Source organism: Filicampus tigris, chromosome 4 (assembly GCF_054856515.1).
Source record: "Filicampus tigris isolate MCC_2025a chromosome 4, RoL_Ftig_1.0, whole genome shotgun sequence".
NCBI classification, from domain to species: Eukaryota; Metazoa; Chordata; class Actinopteri; order Syngnathiformes; family Syngnathidae; genus Filicampus; species Filicampus tigris.
In genome coordinates, this window is record NC_141220.1 from 12,040,971 (window position 1) to 12,056,572 (window position 15,602).

Consider the following 15,602-nt stretch of genomic DNA (forward strand, 5'->3'; position numbering starts at 1 on the left):
CTTCCACAGGAAAGCGCAAAAACACTTCAACCGACTTCCTGTACAAACATTAGTCAAGGTGTGTCATGGCTCTGTACTGGTGTTTTGGTCGTAAACCACCTGAAGGATGTGTTAAAACAATGATTTGCCATTCTAATGTGAGAGGGAACTGTAGAACTGCACAACAATCTAAAAGCAAAGGAGGCATAACTTGTTTCAACAAAGTTGAAAATAAAACTCTCCTCTGCTCCACGGAAAGGGAGAAAAGGGAAGAGGGAAAATGTTGGCAGGAGAGAAGCGAGGCTACATAATCCGTCAAAATATATCAACTGACAACCTCCGCTGCTCTCACCTTCCAACAGTCCCAGCCTGGCATTAGACAACCCAGAGACCTTGAAGCCGGAAGAATGTACTTCTTACCGCCCGCGATGAAAACAGGTCACTCCCAAAGCATGCAGTGATTTGATGCTACATGTTTAACAGACTTGTGAAGAACAGTGTATTCTACACACGAGCGCTCAAAATGCTGAGTTGGACAGTGATTTATGACAGCTGCTGAAAATGTGATATTCTGGTGTAATTTCCAAATGTTCCATGCAATTGCTTACTTATTTCCGCTTTAACATGTAATTAAGTGGCAACTGTATTTCGTGGCCCCCGATATTAATATGTACTGTATATCATGACCTTTGAAATTGTTCTGTCTACATTCAGATCCAGACTCTTGATAATTCTTACATAATTGGAGCTGTAATGTTTTTTGAGCAGTAAAGAATCTCAACATACTGATCATGTTACTACTTGCTGTGGTTTTCATTCCATCGTAGGCACAATAAAAGCTGCATTACAATGCAAATGCCTGTTAAAATCTAGCAGTGAAATATTGTTTGAGACCATTGACACAGTTTAGTACCAATAATTTGTTACATTTTTATTGCTGTAACAATTACTCACATTTTATTGCTCTCATCGAAACTGTAAGTTGCATTTGCCAGAAAATACCTTTGCATGATTGGTCTCAGTTGAATTTTTGTACAAACTCAAGTTTAAATTGTGTTTGCAAAATGGTCACACTATAATTGATTGAAGCAGTAAATATGTGTACTACTAAATAAAGGGGACACATAAACATCCCAATGTCACACTTGGTGGGTATAACTGCAGATGCAATTTTAAGGAAAGGTATGCTCACCACATGGTAGCATGAGGCAGTATCTGCAGGTCATAGAATCTGTACCATCAGAAAGTCACGTCCAAACAATATGAGCCATGGCCAGACGGTTTGTGGTATTTATCAGTGTAATGTCAAGAGTTTGGAGATTGGAGAAGACACCAAGAGATAGACCAAGACACCAGGAGAGGAATGCAACAACCCAGCAGCAGGGTGACCGCTACTATAGAGCAAGGAGGAACAGGAAGAGCTGTCAGAGCCCTACAACTTGAGTCTAGCATGCAACTTATTTTTTTTTTTTATAGCAGTGTGGTATCAGCCAGGCTATTATTAGGCCACTGCACATAGTAACTGGAAGGGAATACAGAGTTTCTGTGATTTAAGAGTCATAATTGATCGCTTTCTTCCCCTTGTAGGACTATGCAGACACAGAGCTGCTGCTTTCCAGAGCAAACGTGGATCAGGTTGCCCTCTTGTCTTACGCCCGTGAGGCGGCCGATTTCTCAACCAACCACCAGTTGCCGACTCTGGATTTTGCAATCAACCACTACGGCCAACCTGATGTCGCCATGTTTGACTTCACCTGCATGTATGCATCGGAAAATGCTGCCATGGTGCGCCAGCGCAATGGCCACAAACTGCTGGTGGCGTTGGTGGGAGACAGCCTGTTGGAGGTGAGTGGTAATCACAATGCGGATCATTTGTCTCTGCTCTTCTGTGGCCATAATTGGTAGTTGAACGTGTTGCTATCTCCAGCCCTTTTGGCCCATGGGCACTGGCATTGCCCGAGGTTTCCTGGCAGCCATGGACTCAGGCTGGATGGTGAAGAGCTGGGCTCAGGGAAAACAGCCTTTAGAAGTGCTGTCTGAGAGGTGAGCGTATGGAAACACTGATACAGCCACACCAAACTCAACTCAAACTCATGTGTTCATACTCTCACATCCTCCTCTTCAAATAACACCCATTTAATCTTGGAGTGGTTTACTTGGAAAATGTGCCTGTATGTGATTTGAACCATCAGTCACACCTTTGTTATTGCTAATACAATAAGAGGATCTAAATGGAATGTGACTCTTCAGTAGCTGTGTGCACTCTTACATAACAAAGTTAATATGGTGGTAATATGGCCCGTTTCCATGGTTAGGTCTTACTTGGAATAATCCGTGCATTGGATTAGTAATGAAGTTGACTAGTTGTTTTGAAACATTTGCTCTTTACTCAGGGAAAGTATTTATCGTCTACTGCCCCAGACCACGCCAGAAAATGTCAGCAAGAACTTCAGTCACTACAGCGTGGATCCTACTACACGTTACCCCAATATTAGCCTTAACTTCCTCAAACCCAGCCAGGTGAGTCTGACAACCAACACGTATTTTTTTTTTTGTTACTATTTACCAAGACACACTGTTCAATTACAAAAAAAACTGAGGCCGCAAAATTAGATTTACCTCCACAGTCTGGTGAGATTGGATAAAAGTGCTTTATCCCAAATTTTCATAAATGCCTGTCACTATTATTTCAGTCAGATAGGTCTGTTTATGGTTTTACTTTGTATTGTTACCACATATGAGGAAAAATAATTTAGTGCACTACATAAGGCTCAAAATAAACTGTTTCTATTCACTCTACGGTGAAAATTCACATTTAGCGCCTCAACCGAACTCAATGAAATGTAAAACTACAAATGTGGCAAAACGCAGAGCGGCCAAATATTATGGAAATCACTGAACGCTAACTCGCTATGACCATAATACATCTTGTTTAAAATAAAAAAATAATAGAGTGCCCACCACTACCGAGGACTTAGGTTTTCCTTTCGCTCCTCTGTGCCCTGGGTCCCTCACAACCGATTAGGGAAGAGAGCCTTGCTCATGTGTGAGCCTGTCTTTGTGCCAAACTGAACCAATTTACCCCGACCTATGTATGAAGTGTCGATGGTCAATTTGTTGTGCAGTTCTCATTAGTTCTCGCGGCTACGCCTTCTTAATCAATGCACGAGACTTTAATTACACTTTGGATATGTCAGCCGGCTTGCGACATCACTGGCTTAGGGCAAGGCCGTAGCAAGTACTTGTGTTTAATTTTGATAAATGTAATTTAGGCCGCTTCGCCCTACTTCTGAAATCAATTACAATTATCTGACAGCTTACGTTAGCCTACTAATATTTACCACCAAAAGTTTTTAATATTGTTTCTCGCCAATTAAAAATGGCAAATTTGAGAAAAGTCTCTTATTTCCCTAGCGAAAGTCCTTAAAATCCTTCTAGAGGATTGATATCTAGCAAGTGAATCATCTAATTTGTTTGAAATAGCCCCACTAAAAATTGTTTCTAGACAATATAGTTTGCTGCTATACACAAAATAAATTTAAGAACTAGAAAGTGTTTATTATATAAAAAAAGGAAAACTATTGGTTGTTTATTAAACTGAAATGTAGTAAGAGAAAATATTGTTTATCTTAATACATAATTATTCAATAGAATTTCCAGTAAGATAATCAAATACTGAAATATTCGATAGTGGTAGCCCTACATTTAACTTCCCCGTTATATCATCGTTTTTTTTTTTATTGTTTGGTAAAACCCTTGCTTGCAAGGTCTTTGGGATTAACCAGCAAAAAAAATGCTTCTCAAAATTTGTAATTTGCTCCTCAAATTAAGTAATTGATTCGCAAAATTGCACCTCAATGAAAAAAAAGAAGTTATTTTGAGCCTTGTAACAGTTCTACATCACTGCGTATTGTTCACTAATTATGTCTTGTCATAAGTCAAAATGAGCATGGGCTTAAAAAATATCTGTTATTATTGAAACATTCTCATTATATTATGTACCTGAGTGAGTACTGGTGTACAAAAGCAAAAGTAATGCAGACATGGTTCATTTGCAGGTAAGGCACCTCGTAGACACAGGAGAGTCGAGAGAGATGCGCATTGAAATAGAGAATGTGATCAACTCATCAACACCAAAGTTGACCAGGAATGGTTTGTATTTTCTTCATATACTTTATGCATAAAATGCATTTGCCTACCAAAACACACTATGGTCTTTCATAATTCATTAGTAAACGATTTATTCATTTTATTTTTATTTGCTGCTGTAATTATGTAACGCTGGACTATTTCCACTGTAGACAATTGCCTGCTTGACAAGCAGTTGCAAGGTAACACAAAGTCCGGATGCATGATATTGCTCTTCGGGCATTAATAGTGTTAACAAATTTGTGGTTTCCAACTTTATGATCAACGATTAGCAATGTTGTATGATCGAACATGAAAATACTTTTGCGTTTTACTAACTCATTGACTGACTACAGTATATTCAACTCATGCAGTTACTGCATTTGACCTCTGGATCCTCTCCTAACCTTTTCATTTGCATCCCATGTCATCTTTATGGCAATGAACATTTGACCCCTCATGGTTCATTACATTTCCTGATGGACTGGTTTATATTGGTACTAACAGTTATAACTTGATAGTTATGGATGATAACCCTGAATAAGTAACGAGTCTCTGCACAGCCTCAGCCTGAAGGAGGCCATAAGATTATAGCCCAACAGGAGATGCATTATATGGTCAAAATTATTTGGACACCTTGTGATGACACTATTAACTAGAAAAACATGACAATGGTAAAATAACTTCCACTTAGGGCTGGGCGACATGGCCGAAACATCTGTCATGATATAAGTACTGTATTTCATATCAGTCATTATTAATTAATTAATTAATTAATTTTTTTAACCTACTCAAAAAGTTTTAAATGGGATAAAGACAAACTACAATAAAACACAACTATCCAGAGAAAAAAAACATAAAAAATATCTGGTAGACAAACACATTTTCAAGGCATGTATGTACACTGTTGTTGAGTACATTTTAATGTAGTGTAATGTGTAATTTTTACATCCATGCTCCCCTAGCAATGCCGTAAATACTTTATTCCCGTATGATGTAAGGATGTTACCCCAAAGCAATAGTCATACAGTTACCTTAACTATCATTCACTGTTCATGAAATGTAAGCGGAGCATCTGGAAAAAAATTCACAAATACTCTTTCGGTGCGCATTCATTTCAGTTGACTCACCGTATAGTCAAATTCAGCTTGATAGCATGCTCATTGTCGAAATAAGACTAATTTCATGTAGGGATGCTCCGATCCATCGGGCACCGATCGTGATCGGTCGATTTTCGTGAAAAATGACGTGATCGGAATATTCGATCAGAGCCTTTTATTGCCGATCAAAACATCCAATCATGCTTCGCAGCCTATAGCCGTGTTGCGTCCCTCCCCCTCTGCTCGCTGCTACGTTCACACCAACTGCGGTGGGAGCCTTCCTGGTGGCACGTTTCAATTGGAGTCAATGTAGCTCGCGCGGGCGGGGGCGGTGCGAATGATGCGTTTGCAGCTGTGGGATGCGGAGTGAAGCACAGAAAATTTGTCCATTCGTCGCATGGAAAACAAGTCAACTTTTTGTCCATTGGCTGCCGCGAGATGAAATGGCAATAGTTGATTTGTTTAATACGCGACGACGTCCCACCGCTCCAAAAGCATCACTCGCGCCGCCTCGCAACGCAACAGCGCCCGGCCGCACGAGCTACATTGACTCCAATTGAAGCGCGCCGCCTGAAACGCTCCCACCGCAGTTGGCGTGAACATAGTATTTACGAGTTTGCGTCTTGTAATACTGTATATGCCATGAAAAGGTACCATGAAAAGGTACCTCGCATGCGCAGAAGGTACTTTAATGGTCAGCGTCGCTGTCTGTCGTTGCGGTGTATTCCTCCAGCGTGACGTGCCGACAGCCGGCCGGACGCCACAGGGGGTAAGCGTCTGTCACTGTTGGCCAACGTCTTTTTGGTGTATCGTGGCCTTAGGATTCCGCAGAATGCTTTGCAGTTCAGGCTTGCTGATTTCTTCCAGATTTTTTTTGTCCTTGTCAAAGCTTCTAACAAACGAACTTCATATTTATATTGATTGTGTGTCTACCGGGATACACATTGATATTGTTTTACCGCCCAGCCCTACAATTTCTGAAAAGACTTTCTACAGCATTTGCGAGTATTGAAATTGCATTCATTATGTTTTGGCCAAGAGGGCCTGGCTCACAATTTCCGTTGAACCCAAGGCAGAGCTGTTAAGCGCTTTCACACTAAACTTGTACAACCCTTCCTCTAAGGACTGTTCTCTGTGTACCTGGGCACAGTCATGCTGGTACATGAAAGGGCCCTTCCCAAATGATTCCGTCTAAGTTGCATACATAAAGCTTTTCAAATTTTTAAGGGGACACTAAGTGGTGTAGAGCCCACATAGTTATTGTTGCAGTGTATGCATTACTCAATCAAGAGATGTGTCCAAATACATTGTCCATATAGCGTATACTTGTTACCCAAAACCGGAAATGGTTCTGTCATCCATGTTTGATCCAGAATCTCTTTTACTTCAAGAGATAATGCACTAATTTAACTTCCTGTCTATTCAGAATCCATAGCTCGATCCAGTAAACTTCTCAATTGGTGCCAGAGACAAACAGAAGGATACCGAAATGTTTGCGTCAAAGACCTCACCATGTCATGGAAGAGCGGTCTCGCCTTGTGTGCGCTCATCCACCGATACAGGCCAGATCTCATGTAAGTCTCCAAATTGTGCACATGCACAACTCACAAGCCAAGTCCCCCAACGATTTATTCTATCCTATTTAGATTGCTGAAATATTATAGATTTGTTTGGAATGACTGGCCCGTTGTGTTAATGTGTTTGTTGCATACACTGTTTATCGTCTGGTTTTTGACCTTGCCTTCTTGTTGTGCATCGTTAATGAGGTGACAGACACCGCTCATAATGGACTCCTTGCATGCATGTGCACACTGAGCTATAATGTAGTTTGATGGTCTCTTGAGGCAGCATAAGCTCTTAATGTCGTCATAGCCGCTTTAAGGTTGGGAGTTGGGACTTACAAGTTGAGGTACCATTGTATATGGAGTCTTGAGTTCAATCACCTTTTTATAGGTTGGCAAGGGCACCTAACACTGAGGATGGAATTGTACATTTCCGCATTGTTTCTTACACTGTGTTGAAATCTTATCAACTTTTATCATCATTGATGTTTCCCTTTTCACCACCCTCAGTGACTTTGACACTCTGGATGAGCGAGACCAGGAAAAGAACAACCAGTTGGGTTTTGATGTGGCTGAGCGGGAATTTGGGATCTCACCCTGCATGACTGGCAAGGAGATGTCTTCAGTGGTGGAGCCTGACAAACTTTCAATGGTCATGTACCTCAGCCAGTTCTATGAGATGTTTAAGGACACAGTGCCACCTGGAGGTGAGAGACTGAAAGTGTACTGATGTGTCAGCATTTAGAACATACCTGCAATCCTTGGTATGTGTGTGGGTGCGACAATGTGTGCGTGTCTCGAATTTTTATCTTTCATTGTCTTCTGTATCAGATAATCAAAATCTGAGTCCAGAGGAGAAGGCTGCTCTTATGGCAAGCACCAAATCACCCATCTCCTTCCTTAGCAAGCTTGGACAGAGCATAGCCATCTCAAGAAAACGCAACCCCAAGGTCAGCATTGCAACCTGAATATTTGAATATACTGTAAAATAGATGTAATAACATGATATTTCATCAACAGGACAAAAAAGAGAAGGACGTTGACAGTTTGGGGAAGAGGAGGAAAACCAGCCAGTCTGAAGATGTGAGTTCTCATAATAAATGTAATGCTTTTGTCTCATTTTGAGATGGCACATAGTCATCATCTTAAACTAAAGCAGTAAGTACCATTTGAAAAATAAATTCATTCATTCATTGCCCGCACCCATGTGTTCATGCAAATCTTGTAAACTTTGGAACCAGAAGATTCAGGTTTGAGATTGAATGTGCCTTGTGATGGGCTTTAGAGTAAACTAAGTCCAATATAAATGAATTGGGGATAAAAAGAAAACTCTGGAGATGCATATTTTTTTTCTCTACAGGGGTCTAAATAAAAAATAATGGTTCGGTGTACTTCTTGACAAAAACAATAGAAATGGTTAATTTATTTCTCAGGAGGAAGCATCCAAGGCTGGTCGGGAGGACAGACGGGCCACTGTCCCTGCTCTGCTGTCAGAGAAGAAGATGGACTCTGCTGCTGTAGGGAACAACAATAAAGTCAAGGTTATGGCTACCCAGCTGCTTGCCAAGTTTGAGGAAAATGCACCTGCCCAGGGTTCAGGACTGAAAAGACAGGTATGTACACTAAAGCGAGTTTGTGCGGTTTTCATTCCTAAATCAAATATTTTGCTGAAGCAGTGGGACTGGACCTTTAGTCTCATGACGGAGGAGGTGTAGGCGGTTGTCTTAATGAGATGCGGTCCAGAACGGACATTAGTCAGGCAGACTATTGTTCCTGTTCCATGTAGGCGACCTCACCGTGCTGGACTCAGCGGGCTGGTATACACAGCTTTGAGCCTTAGTGGGGACGAGAGTGTTAGATACACTAGGCAGTATTGTTGAAGCAGAAAAGGACAACTCTCAACTTATGCTCTTTTAGAATCCATCATGTACACTGTGTCAAAACAGTTTGACTGTGCCTATTGTACATGCTATATAGCATGGCTGATTCTGCGGTCTGCAATGTCAGTCAATTGAAATCTTTCATTTCTATTCCTCTTGTCAGTGTGCATAATGATGGTAATGTTGTGAATGTGCCATTCTTTTAGCATGCTCCTCTCATGACTTTTGTTTTCTTAATTTTGAACACATAATGGATGTTCCATTCATGCGTCTATCCGTCACTTCTTTGTCTCTGTTTCTCTCTCCTGTTCACCTCCCATCATGGATTGTTCCATGACGGCCTGCATGCCTTTTTACGCCATTGCCGACCACTATTCCTCATGTTTACACGACCACAAAGGGAGACTCGCTGCCCAATCTGGACTGTATTTTGCACCCAACCCCGCCCAAACCCCTCGAGTCACTGCGCCTAGCACCTGTACCAGCTTGGAGAAAGGTAAAAATTGGACCTTCCCCTTCCCGGTAGAGACTCCCAGAGACTCATCAACTAACGATATTCACCTGTGGTGTGGCATAGCTGCATTAAACTACATTTGAACTTGAGTGAGCTCCTCTGTAGTTAACGTTGAAAATCTCGGGTATTACTCACGGACCTACTAAACCAAGTGATTGGATATTTGCTGTGTGGTGTTAAAAAAAAAAAAAAAAAAGTGTGTGAGAGTCTTTCCTCCTTGCCTCTGCTGTCCTGGTACAGAGACGCACACAGCAGCAGGAGCAGCTGAGCATTCGCTACAAAGAAAAGATCAAGTGTCAGACGCTGCCCAACAGAGGGGAGCAGGTATGATTAGTGGTGCTTCCCTTGTAGTTCTCCATCCCCCCAACCCTCACAAATCTCCCATAAAGTAGCAGTACATAATTTATGGTTTCACACGATTAAGCTTTGATAACCTAACGTAATTCTCCCCTCTTTTCCTCAAAATAGTCAAAAGATTGAGTCAAATTTAGTTTAACACAGTTTAATTGTGTGCAACCGATTTAAATGTTCGAATTAAGTATCAAGTACATCAAAATATATATTTTTTTCAGTGCAGTGAATGTGTTTGCAGAAGGGATGCTTCATTTGAAGCTGTGGAACTGCTTCCATCACATTTCGCTTATTCAATGCTCAACATATATCAGAAGCCAGATGCGGTATCTTCCCCAGCTGCTTAGACATTGATTAATTTTTTCAAATACGCAAACTAGAGTGAAAATAAGGACAGTGGCACTTGTGCAAATTAAGGGCTAGAATCATCTGTCTGCTGTGTTGTTTTCCAAAAAAAAAATGTTGGAATGTTATTTGAAGAGTTAGGTAGGCACTGGCCATAGGAAAAAAAAAAGAAATAGAGTACCGGTATATATTTAGAATGAGTCTTTTTTTGCAACCTTTCTTCGTGACACACTTTGAAAAAAGTAGTTTGCAGCATCTTCCACAAACTTGGCTTTGGTAATGATTAATTAGAAATGACATCCTTTCAAACGCAACCAAAAACATGTCTAGCAGTAGCTGCAGTGCATTAGTTATTGAACAAAGTCACATTAATTTGAGAATACATTAAGGCCAAAATTCCTTGCAGGCCTAGAAACTCCACTTTCGCTCATGTAAAGATTTAGGATCCAATAACTGTCACCTGTCAACTTTTAATGCCAAGAATTCAGTGATCACAATATTGGAAAAGAGCAATTTGTATTTTTTTGTCTGACCTTCCTTTTTGTGGAACCTTTCCAATGCTGCACCCAAAAGAGAGTTGCATAGTTGTAAGAAGCTACACATTTCTAGAAGCTACACAGATGCATTGCGCACATACCCAAAAATCATTTCAGCATCCATAGATTAGTGTGCATGCTAGCTACAATTAATTGTTTTTTAGCCCTAGATTTGTGTTTTCAGCCCTGCCATTGATTTAAAGGATACAATGCAATTTATTCAAGTGCTCTTCTTATGTGTGCTAAATACTCAGCTAAACTTTCTAGATTTTGACCTCCTCACAGTTCATGTTGCTGCTGCTGCTGCTGAGGGTGTGTGTGTGCGTGTGCGTGTGCGTGTACGTGTGTGGTGAAACTAATCAATAGCTTTGGGACCCCACTCTTAAGGCCTTTAATCATTAAAATAATTAGCTTGGAATGAGTTCTTAAATGCTGCAATTCATTGTTAAATGGTATTGATGACAAATAAGTCGCTAATTTAGTCATCCAGACTATGGATGTTCGGTACCAATTTTTTTGTGATTGATACCAGTGTGAGTGTTGACTCTTGAGTACTCACCAATACCAAGTTCTGACAGGTAATTCTGAACAAAGACCTTGATGCACATTATGATTCACAGATGTGTAAAACGGTTCCAGTGTAGCACCATTTACTGGCAAGGAAGACTTACTCGATGTCAGATTTTATATTTGTTTTTCTTAAAGTATTAGTGGCTGGTATCGGCATTCCCGAGTTTCAGATATCTTGACATAAGGTCGTGTCAGCCAGATGTGATTCCTGGTATCGGTATTCGCCCATCCCTTATGTAAGCGTCATCATCATCACCATCTTGATGCTGAATCTGCTGTTCCTCATCCCTCAAGGCCAGAAGTGTTGCGGACCAAGCAGCCAGCTCAGGCTCTCGGAGCTGCCCAAAGAAAACCATTCTGCTCCTTTCTTCCTCCTCCTCCACTTCTTCGCTCTCTCTCCACACTGAGGTGACACACATTCTGCTGCGTTTGTCCATTTGTACTTGTCTGTCACAAATCCTTAGTCGACCCATCTACTTTACCCTAACGCGCCCTCAACTTGGCGATGCCAGTTGTTGGTTTGGACATGACCTCGCTGGTGTGCACATTCCCTGTGTAATTCTAGAATAGTGGGCTCATGTTTTCTTTCCTGTCATCATATTACATTATTTTGTCGCAGCATAAATGTGCAGGGCTTTCGGGTAAATATTCATCATCAAGAACAATCATGCTGTACACTGAAATAACACACGCACACACAGTTCCTTTTGTTGAACTATATCTGCTTAATGCAAGCAGGTGTTTATCCTTCCAAATTATGTTTGCCTTCAAGCAATTGGGTGTCACTCCGGATGAAGAGGAGCTTGAATACTACGAGAAGCCTGTGAATTACGGGGTAAAATAACTGCTTGGATACTCACATTTTCACCTTTTTTTAGTATGAGGCCAAGCCTTTTCGTGGCAAGATTAAGATTTACTCAATATTGACAAAGCTACATGGCGACTTGTAGGCCATTGGTGTCGGGTTATAATGCAGTTTCCTGCACAGGAGTGGAAGCCTTTGAACGTAAACGATCCAGGACCTATCCATGTACCTGGTATACAGGAGAGGGCTGACCGCCTTATCTCCAAGTTTAAGGGAAAAAATGTCAAGCCACCGAAGGTGAACACTTTGCATGGCTGTGCTGTGACTATCAAACATGGTTTATAAGTGTAGGATAACAATTCCTCTAATAGGTGATTCTGACAGATTGTTGATGCTGATGTCTTAGTATTTGCACATTATAATCCTCTAATTCCCCCATTTTGATCTGTCTTATCTCTGAAGCCTAAGAAAAAGCCATCCCGTTTCTTTTTAGAGCAGTGGTATTTGTCCCGTGGCATCACTGAGCACCCGAGCTCATCTCGCTCCTCTTCTGAATCTTGTAGAAAGGTTAGCTTTGTTTGCCTAACCCCAGTGAAACAAATGTCTAACAATTACCTGGATTTTAACATAATCAATTATTTTGAGTGATTATAGAAATTGGGCAAAAAATGTAAAAACGAATTTAAAATGTTTTGGATTTGAAGCGTACATTTGGTTAATGTATTCCCCTGCAGAATCCCGCAAAGTCTTTGTGTTCAGCTGTCCCAATGCCCTTGTATGTGCTTAGCATTCAGGAGAGGGCAGAGCAACTTGCTTCTCAGTTGGAGGGCAAATCAACTGGACCGAAGGTGAAATGTCACTAATTGAATTTTTCTGTTATTGATGCACAATTTGTGGAACACTTTCTGAAGGGGAATTGCCTTTTTGCTCCTGAGTAGATAAGAAACAGACTGCACCAGTACTGATCTTAGGCCAGTTACACATGCATGTCGTTATTAAATAGTTTTTGTTTAATCTTTTGGAAGGTCAGGTTTTCTGTACTGTTGCGCAAATAAATGTGGTATTTAGTTGCTTAAGACACACTATCAAGAAAAGAAAATTGTTCCAGTTGAGTAGCAGAGCACGCTATGCGAGCTAACCATCTGGGGCATAAACGGGTCACAGATTAATATTGAAATTGACTATTTCAACAAAACTGTTTTCATTTCTCCTCCAAATTGTCATGGAGCCTAAGAAAAAACCTTCAAGTTTTTTCATGGAACAATGGCACCTGGCCCGAACCCAAAGTGCTTCTGATTCTTCTCCTGACACCTTGAGACAGGTAGCTGTTTTATGGATTTGAAAAAGAAATGAAGTGTACTGACACTAACACACACTATACCCTGTGTTCAGTCAGTCAAGAAATTATGTCTCACTTTGCAGTGTTTTTTTTTTTTTAATATATTTTTTTTCAGGTTTGCCCTGGTCTGCTTGTGATATGTAATAACAAATTTGCAACATTTTCTTGTTGCATTTGCTTTGGTCTTTAATCATCTAATATTGTGCAGTAGTGTCGCAGACTTTTGTGTGTGTGTGTGCGTGTGGGGGTGTGTGTGTGAGTATTTGCGTGTGTTTTAACTGGGAAAAAAAAAGAAGAAATGAGAGCACCCACGCTGAGAAGTGCCACAGACAAAAACTTTCACTCTTTGTGCTGCCAAAACAAATGCTGACTAAAACTTAATCAGCACGCAGCTCTGTGCCTGCATTTGTTGTGCATCTTCATCAGGGTTCAAGCAACCAAAAGCCTCAGGATACTTGCTGTCCCTGAACTGAAATATCTTCCGCGCAAAACTGGGGGATTTTCTTTCTGAAAGGAGGAGTTTTAGGAGCGAGCAGCGTGAGAGGGATCAGTGATCATCCTCTTATCCTTAGCAGATAGAAAAAGGTTCACGCACATCTTTTTCAAGAAGTTCCATAGACAACTTTACTGTTGAGTGAGCTGTTTCCCCTCGAGGGCTACAATGCCTTTCCTTAAGGACATGCAAACATCGATGAACTGGGAGCCTTGCTCCCCTCCCTTGACTTCACACTAGGCTGTTGTGAGCACATTCAGTATTATATTGTAATATTAAAGACACAAAAAAAGAATGTTTTTCCAGTTGTAGTCCTACACCAAACCTTCTCTTCTTGTAAACTTACTGTTCAATTGGCAGTAGATTAGCCACGGTTGATGGTGTCTGCTGGTTGCTGTCAAGTATCAATCAAGCAAAACAATTGTAACGTAACTTTGCAGATACCAGCCATAGGTACAGTTCCACATTTTGTGAATAAAAATCAGTTGATCATTCCCATTCATAGTGATTTTGTTGTAGTCTTCGTTTGAAGTGCACTAATGTAGCGGCACAGGTAACTGAGCGAACACATTAAAGTCACTATGATTTGCTGCCTTTAATCCTCCCTTTATTTGCAAATACTTTGTCCAAGACATCCATGACACACTTATCCTATTTGGATATGCCTTTACTTTGATTAGTTAGTGTGTGAGTATGGTTGTCAGCACACCCAAACCACTAATAATTGTACTTATTGAGAGCGTACATTTTTCATTTTGACGTTTCCCTAGTTGCACCTTTGCTTGCAAGTCCCCATCTCCGTTATGCTGAGTGTTCCTTCCTCCCTGTCTGCATCCCCTTTTCATGTTCTCTTTTCATTTTCCTGCATCACTGTCTGACATTTCTCCCTGTAATACTTTTCATAGCACTATGTAAGGATGTACACAGGGGGAGTTAGCTCATTGACTGAGCAGATAGCCAATCAGCTTCACTCGCAGGAAGAGACCAAACGATTACCTGAGAAAAGAGATTTGGTAAGCTTGCTGTCCCCACGATCAATGGCACGTGACTGCATAGATCTGTCAGCAGTGTATAGTAGTGCTCAGTGGTTGCTGCGATAATAAGTGTAGATTCAACAAGTATTAGCAATCTGTGATAGTGCTGTGTTTGTAGGTCCTTTGGATAGTAATGAATAATAAGATTTTACTTGACACTTGGTGTCATCACATTTCTGAAACAGATGGGTGTGTGAGTTCAGACCTTCATATCATATATATGAAATAACTTCCCTCGAGTGCTTTAACTGCTTGTTCCTGATGTGTTGCAATTTCTTTCCACAGGGCTCCCTCAGAAAAGAATTCCCTGTCAATATCGGAGGCAGCGATGTCTGTTTTTTCTGTCGGAAGCGAGTGTATGTGATGGAGAGACTGAGCGCAGAAGGGAAATTCTTCCATCGCAGCTGCTTCAAGTGTGACTACTGTGGCACCACACTCCGGCTGTCCTCCTATGCCTTTGACGTGGAGGACGGTAAGGCTAAACCTGATGCGTCTCAGTTATACTCTATGGGTTATGCATATCTTACTGTAGTGTACATTCTTTAACGTGTATTTGTTCATTTTTACCTCCAGGTAAATTTTACTGCAAGCCACACTACTGTTATCGTCTGTCTGGCTATGCTCAAAGAAAGAGACCTGCGCCTTCTTCCTCTCCAGCTCCAACCACATCTATGGTATTTCATTGATTTGAATTGTAACAAGTCAAGAAAAGTGCAGATAGTGTTTTTGCAGTTCAGTGGAAACATTAAAAAAAACAACATCTTTCAACACTCGGCTTGTGGCTAATATCAATCATCTTTCAACCTTCACAGGAGAACCAGGAGCCTCCAACACCTGCGGCAATGGTGGATTCCCCTGCAAAGGCGATGGCGGCGGCAGGCCCCTCACCCGATATCCGTCCCTCAGGTACTCGACTTTCCTCTCTTGCTATGGCCGCTGTGCCATGCCACGTGGGCATGGCCGTAG

General features: G+C 41.2%; 1 protein-coding gene across 3 annotated transcripts in view; it reads left to right on the forward strand.

Annotated features, from left to right (window-relative positions):
- mical3a (microtubule associated monooxygenase, calponin and LIM domain containing 3a) overlaps window positions 1–15,602 on the forward strand; it is a 74,689-nt gene that overhangs the window by 21,853 nt on the left and 37,234 nt on the right. For 2 of the 3 annotated variants that reach the window (XM_086029286.1, XM_086029288.1), the window contains exons 9-24: window positions 1,567–1,824; window positions 1,907–2,022; window positions 2,373–2,499; window positions 4,038–4,131; window positions 6,634–6,781; window positions 7,280–7,475; window positions 7,594–7,719; window positions 7,790–7,852; window positions 8,203–8,382; window positions 9,050–9,145; window positions 9,404–9,487; window positions 11,260–11,373; window positions 14,508–14,615; window positions 14,922–15,108; window positions 15,210–15,310; window positions 15,449–15,542. In XM_086029286.1, the coding sequence (XP_085885412.1) occupies window positions 1,567–1,824; window positions 1,907–2,022; window positions 2,373–2,499; window positions 4,038–4,131; window positions 6,634–6,781; window positions 7,280–7,475; window positions 7,594–7,719; window positions 7,790–7,852; window positions 8,203–8,382; window positions 9,050–9,145; window positions 9,404–9,487; window positions 11,260–11,373; window positions 14,508–14,615; window positions 14,922–15,108; window positions 15,210–15,310; window positions 15,449–15,542 (2,092 nt within the window). Of the gene's footprint in view, window positions 1–1,566; window positions 1,825–1,906; window positions 2,023–2,372; window positions 2,500–4,037; window positions 4,132–6,633; window positions 6,782–7,279; window positions 7,477–7,593; window positions 7,720–7,789; window positions 7,853–8,202; window positions 8,383–9,049; window positions 9,146–9,403; window positions 9,488–11,259; window positions 11,374–11,737; window positions 11,801–11,941; window positions 12,068–12,232; window positions 12,338–12,504; window positions 12,619–13,004; window positions 13,092–14,507; window positions 14,616–14,921; window positions 15,109–15,209; window positions 15,311–15,448; window positions 15,543–15,602 lie in introns of all 3 variants that reach the window. The other variant, XM_086029289.1, reaches the window with a different exon arrangement.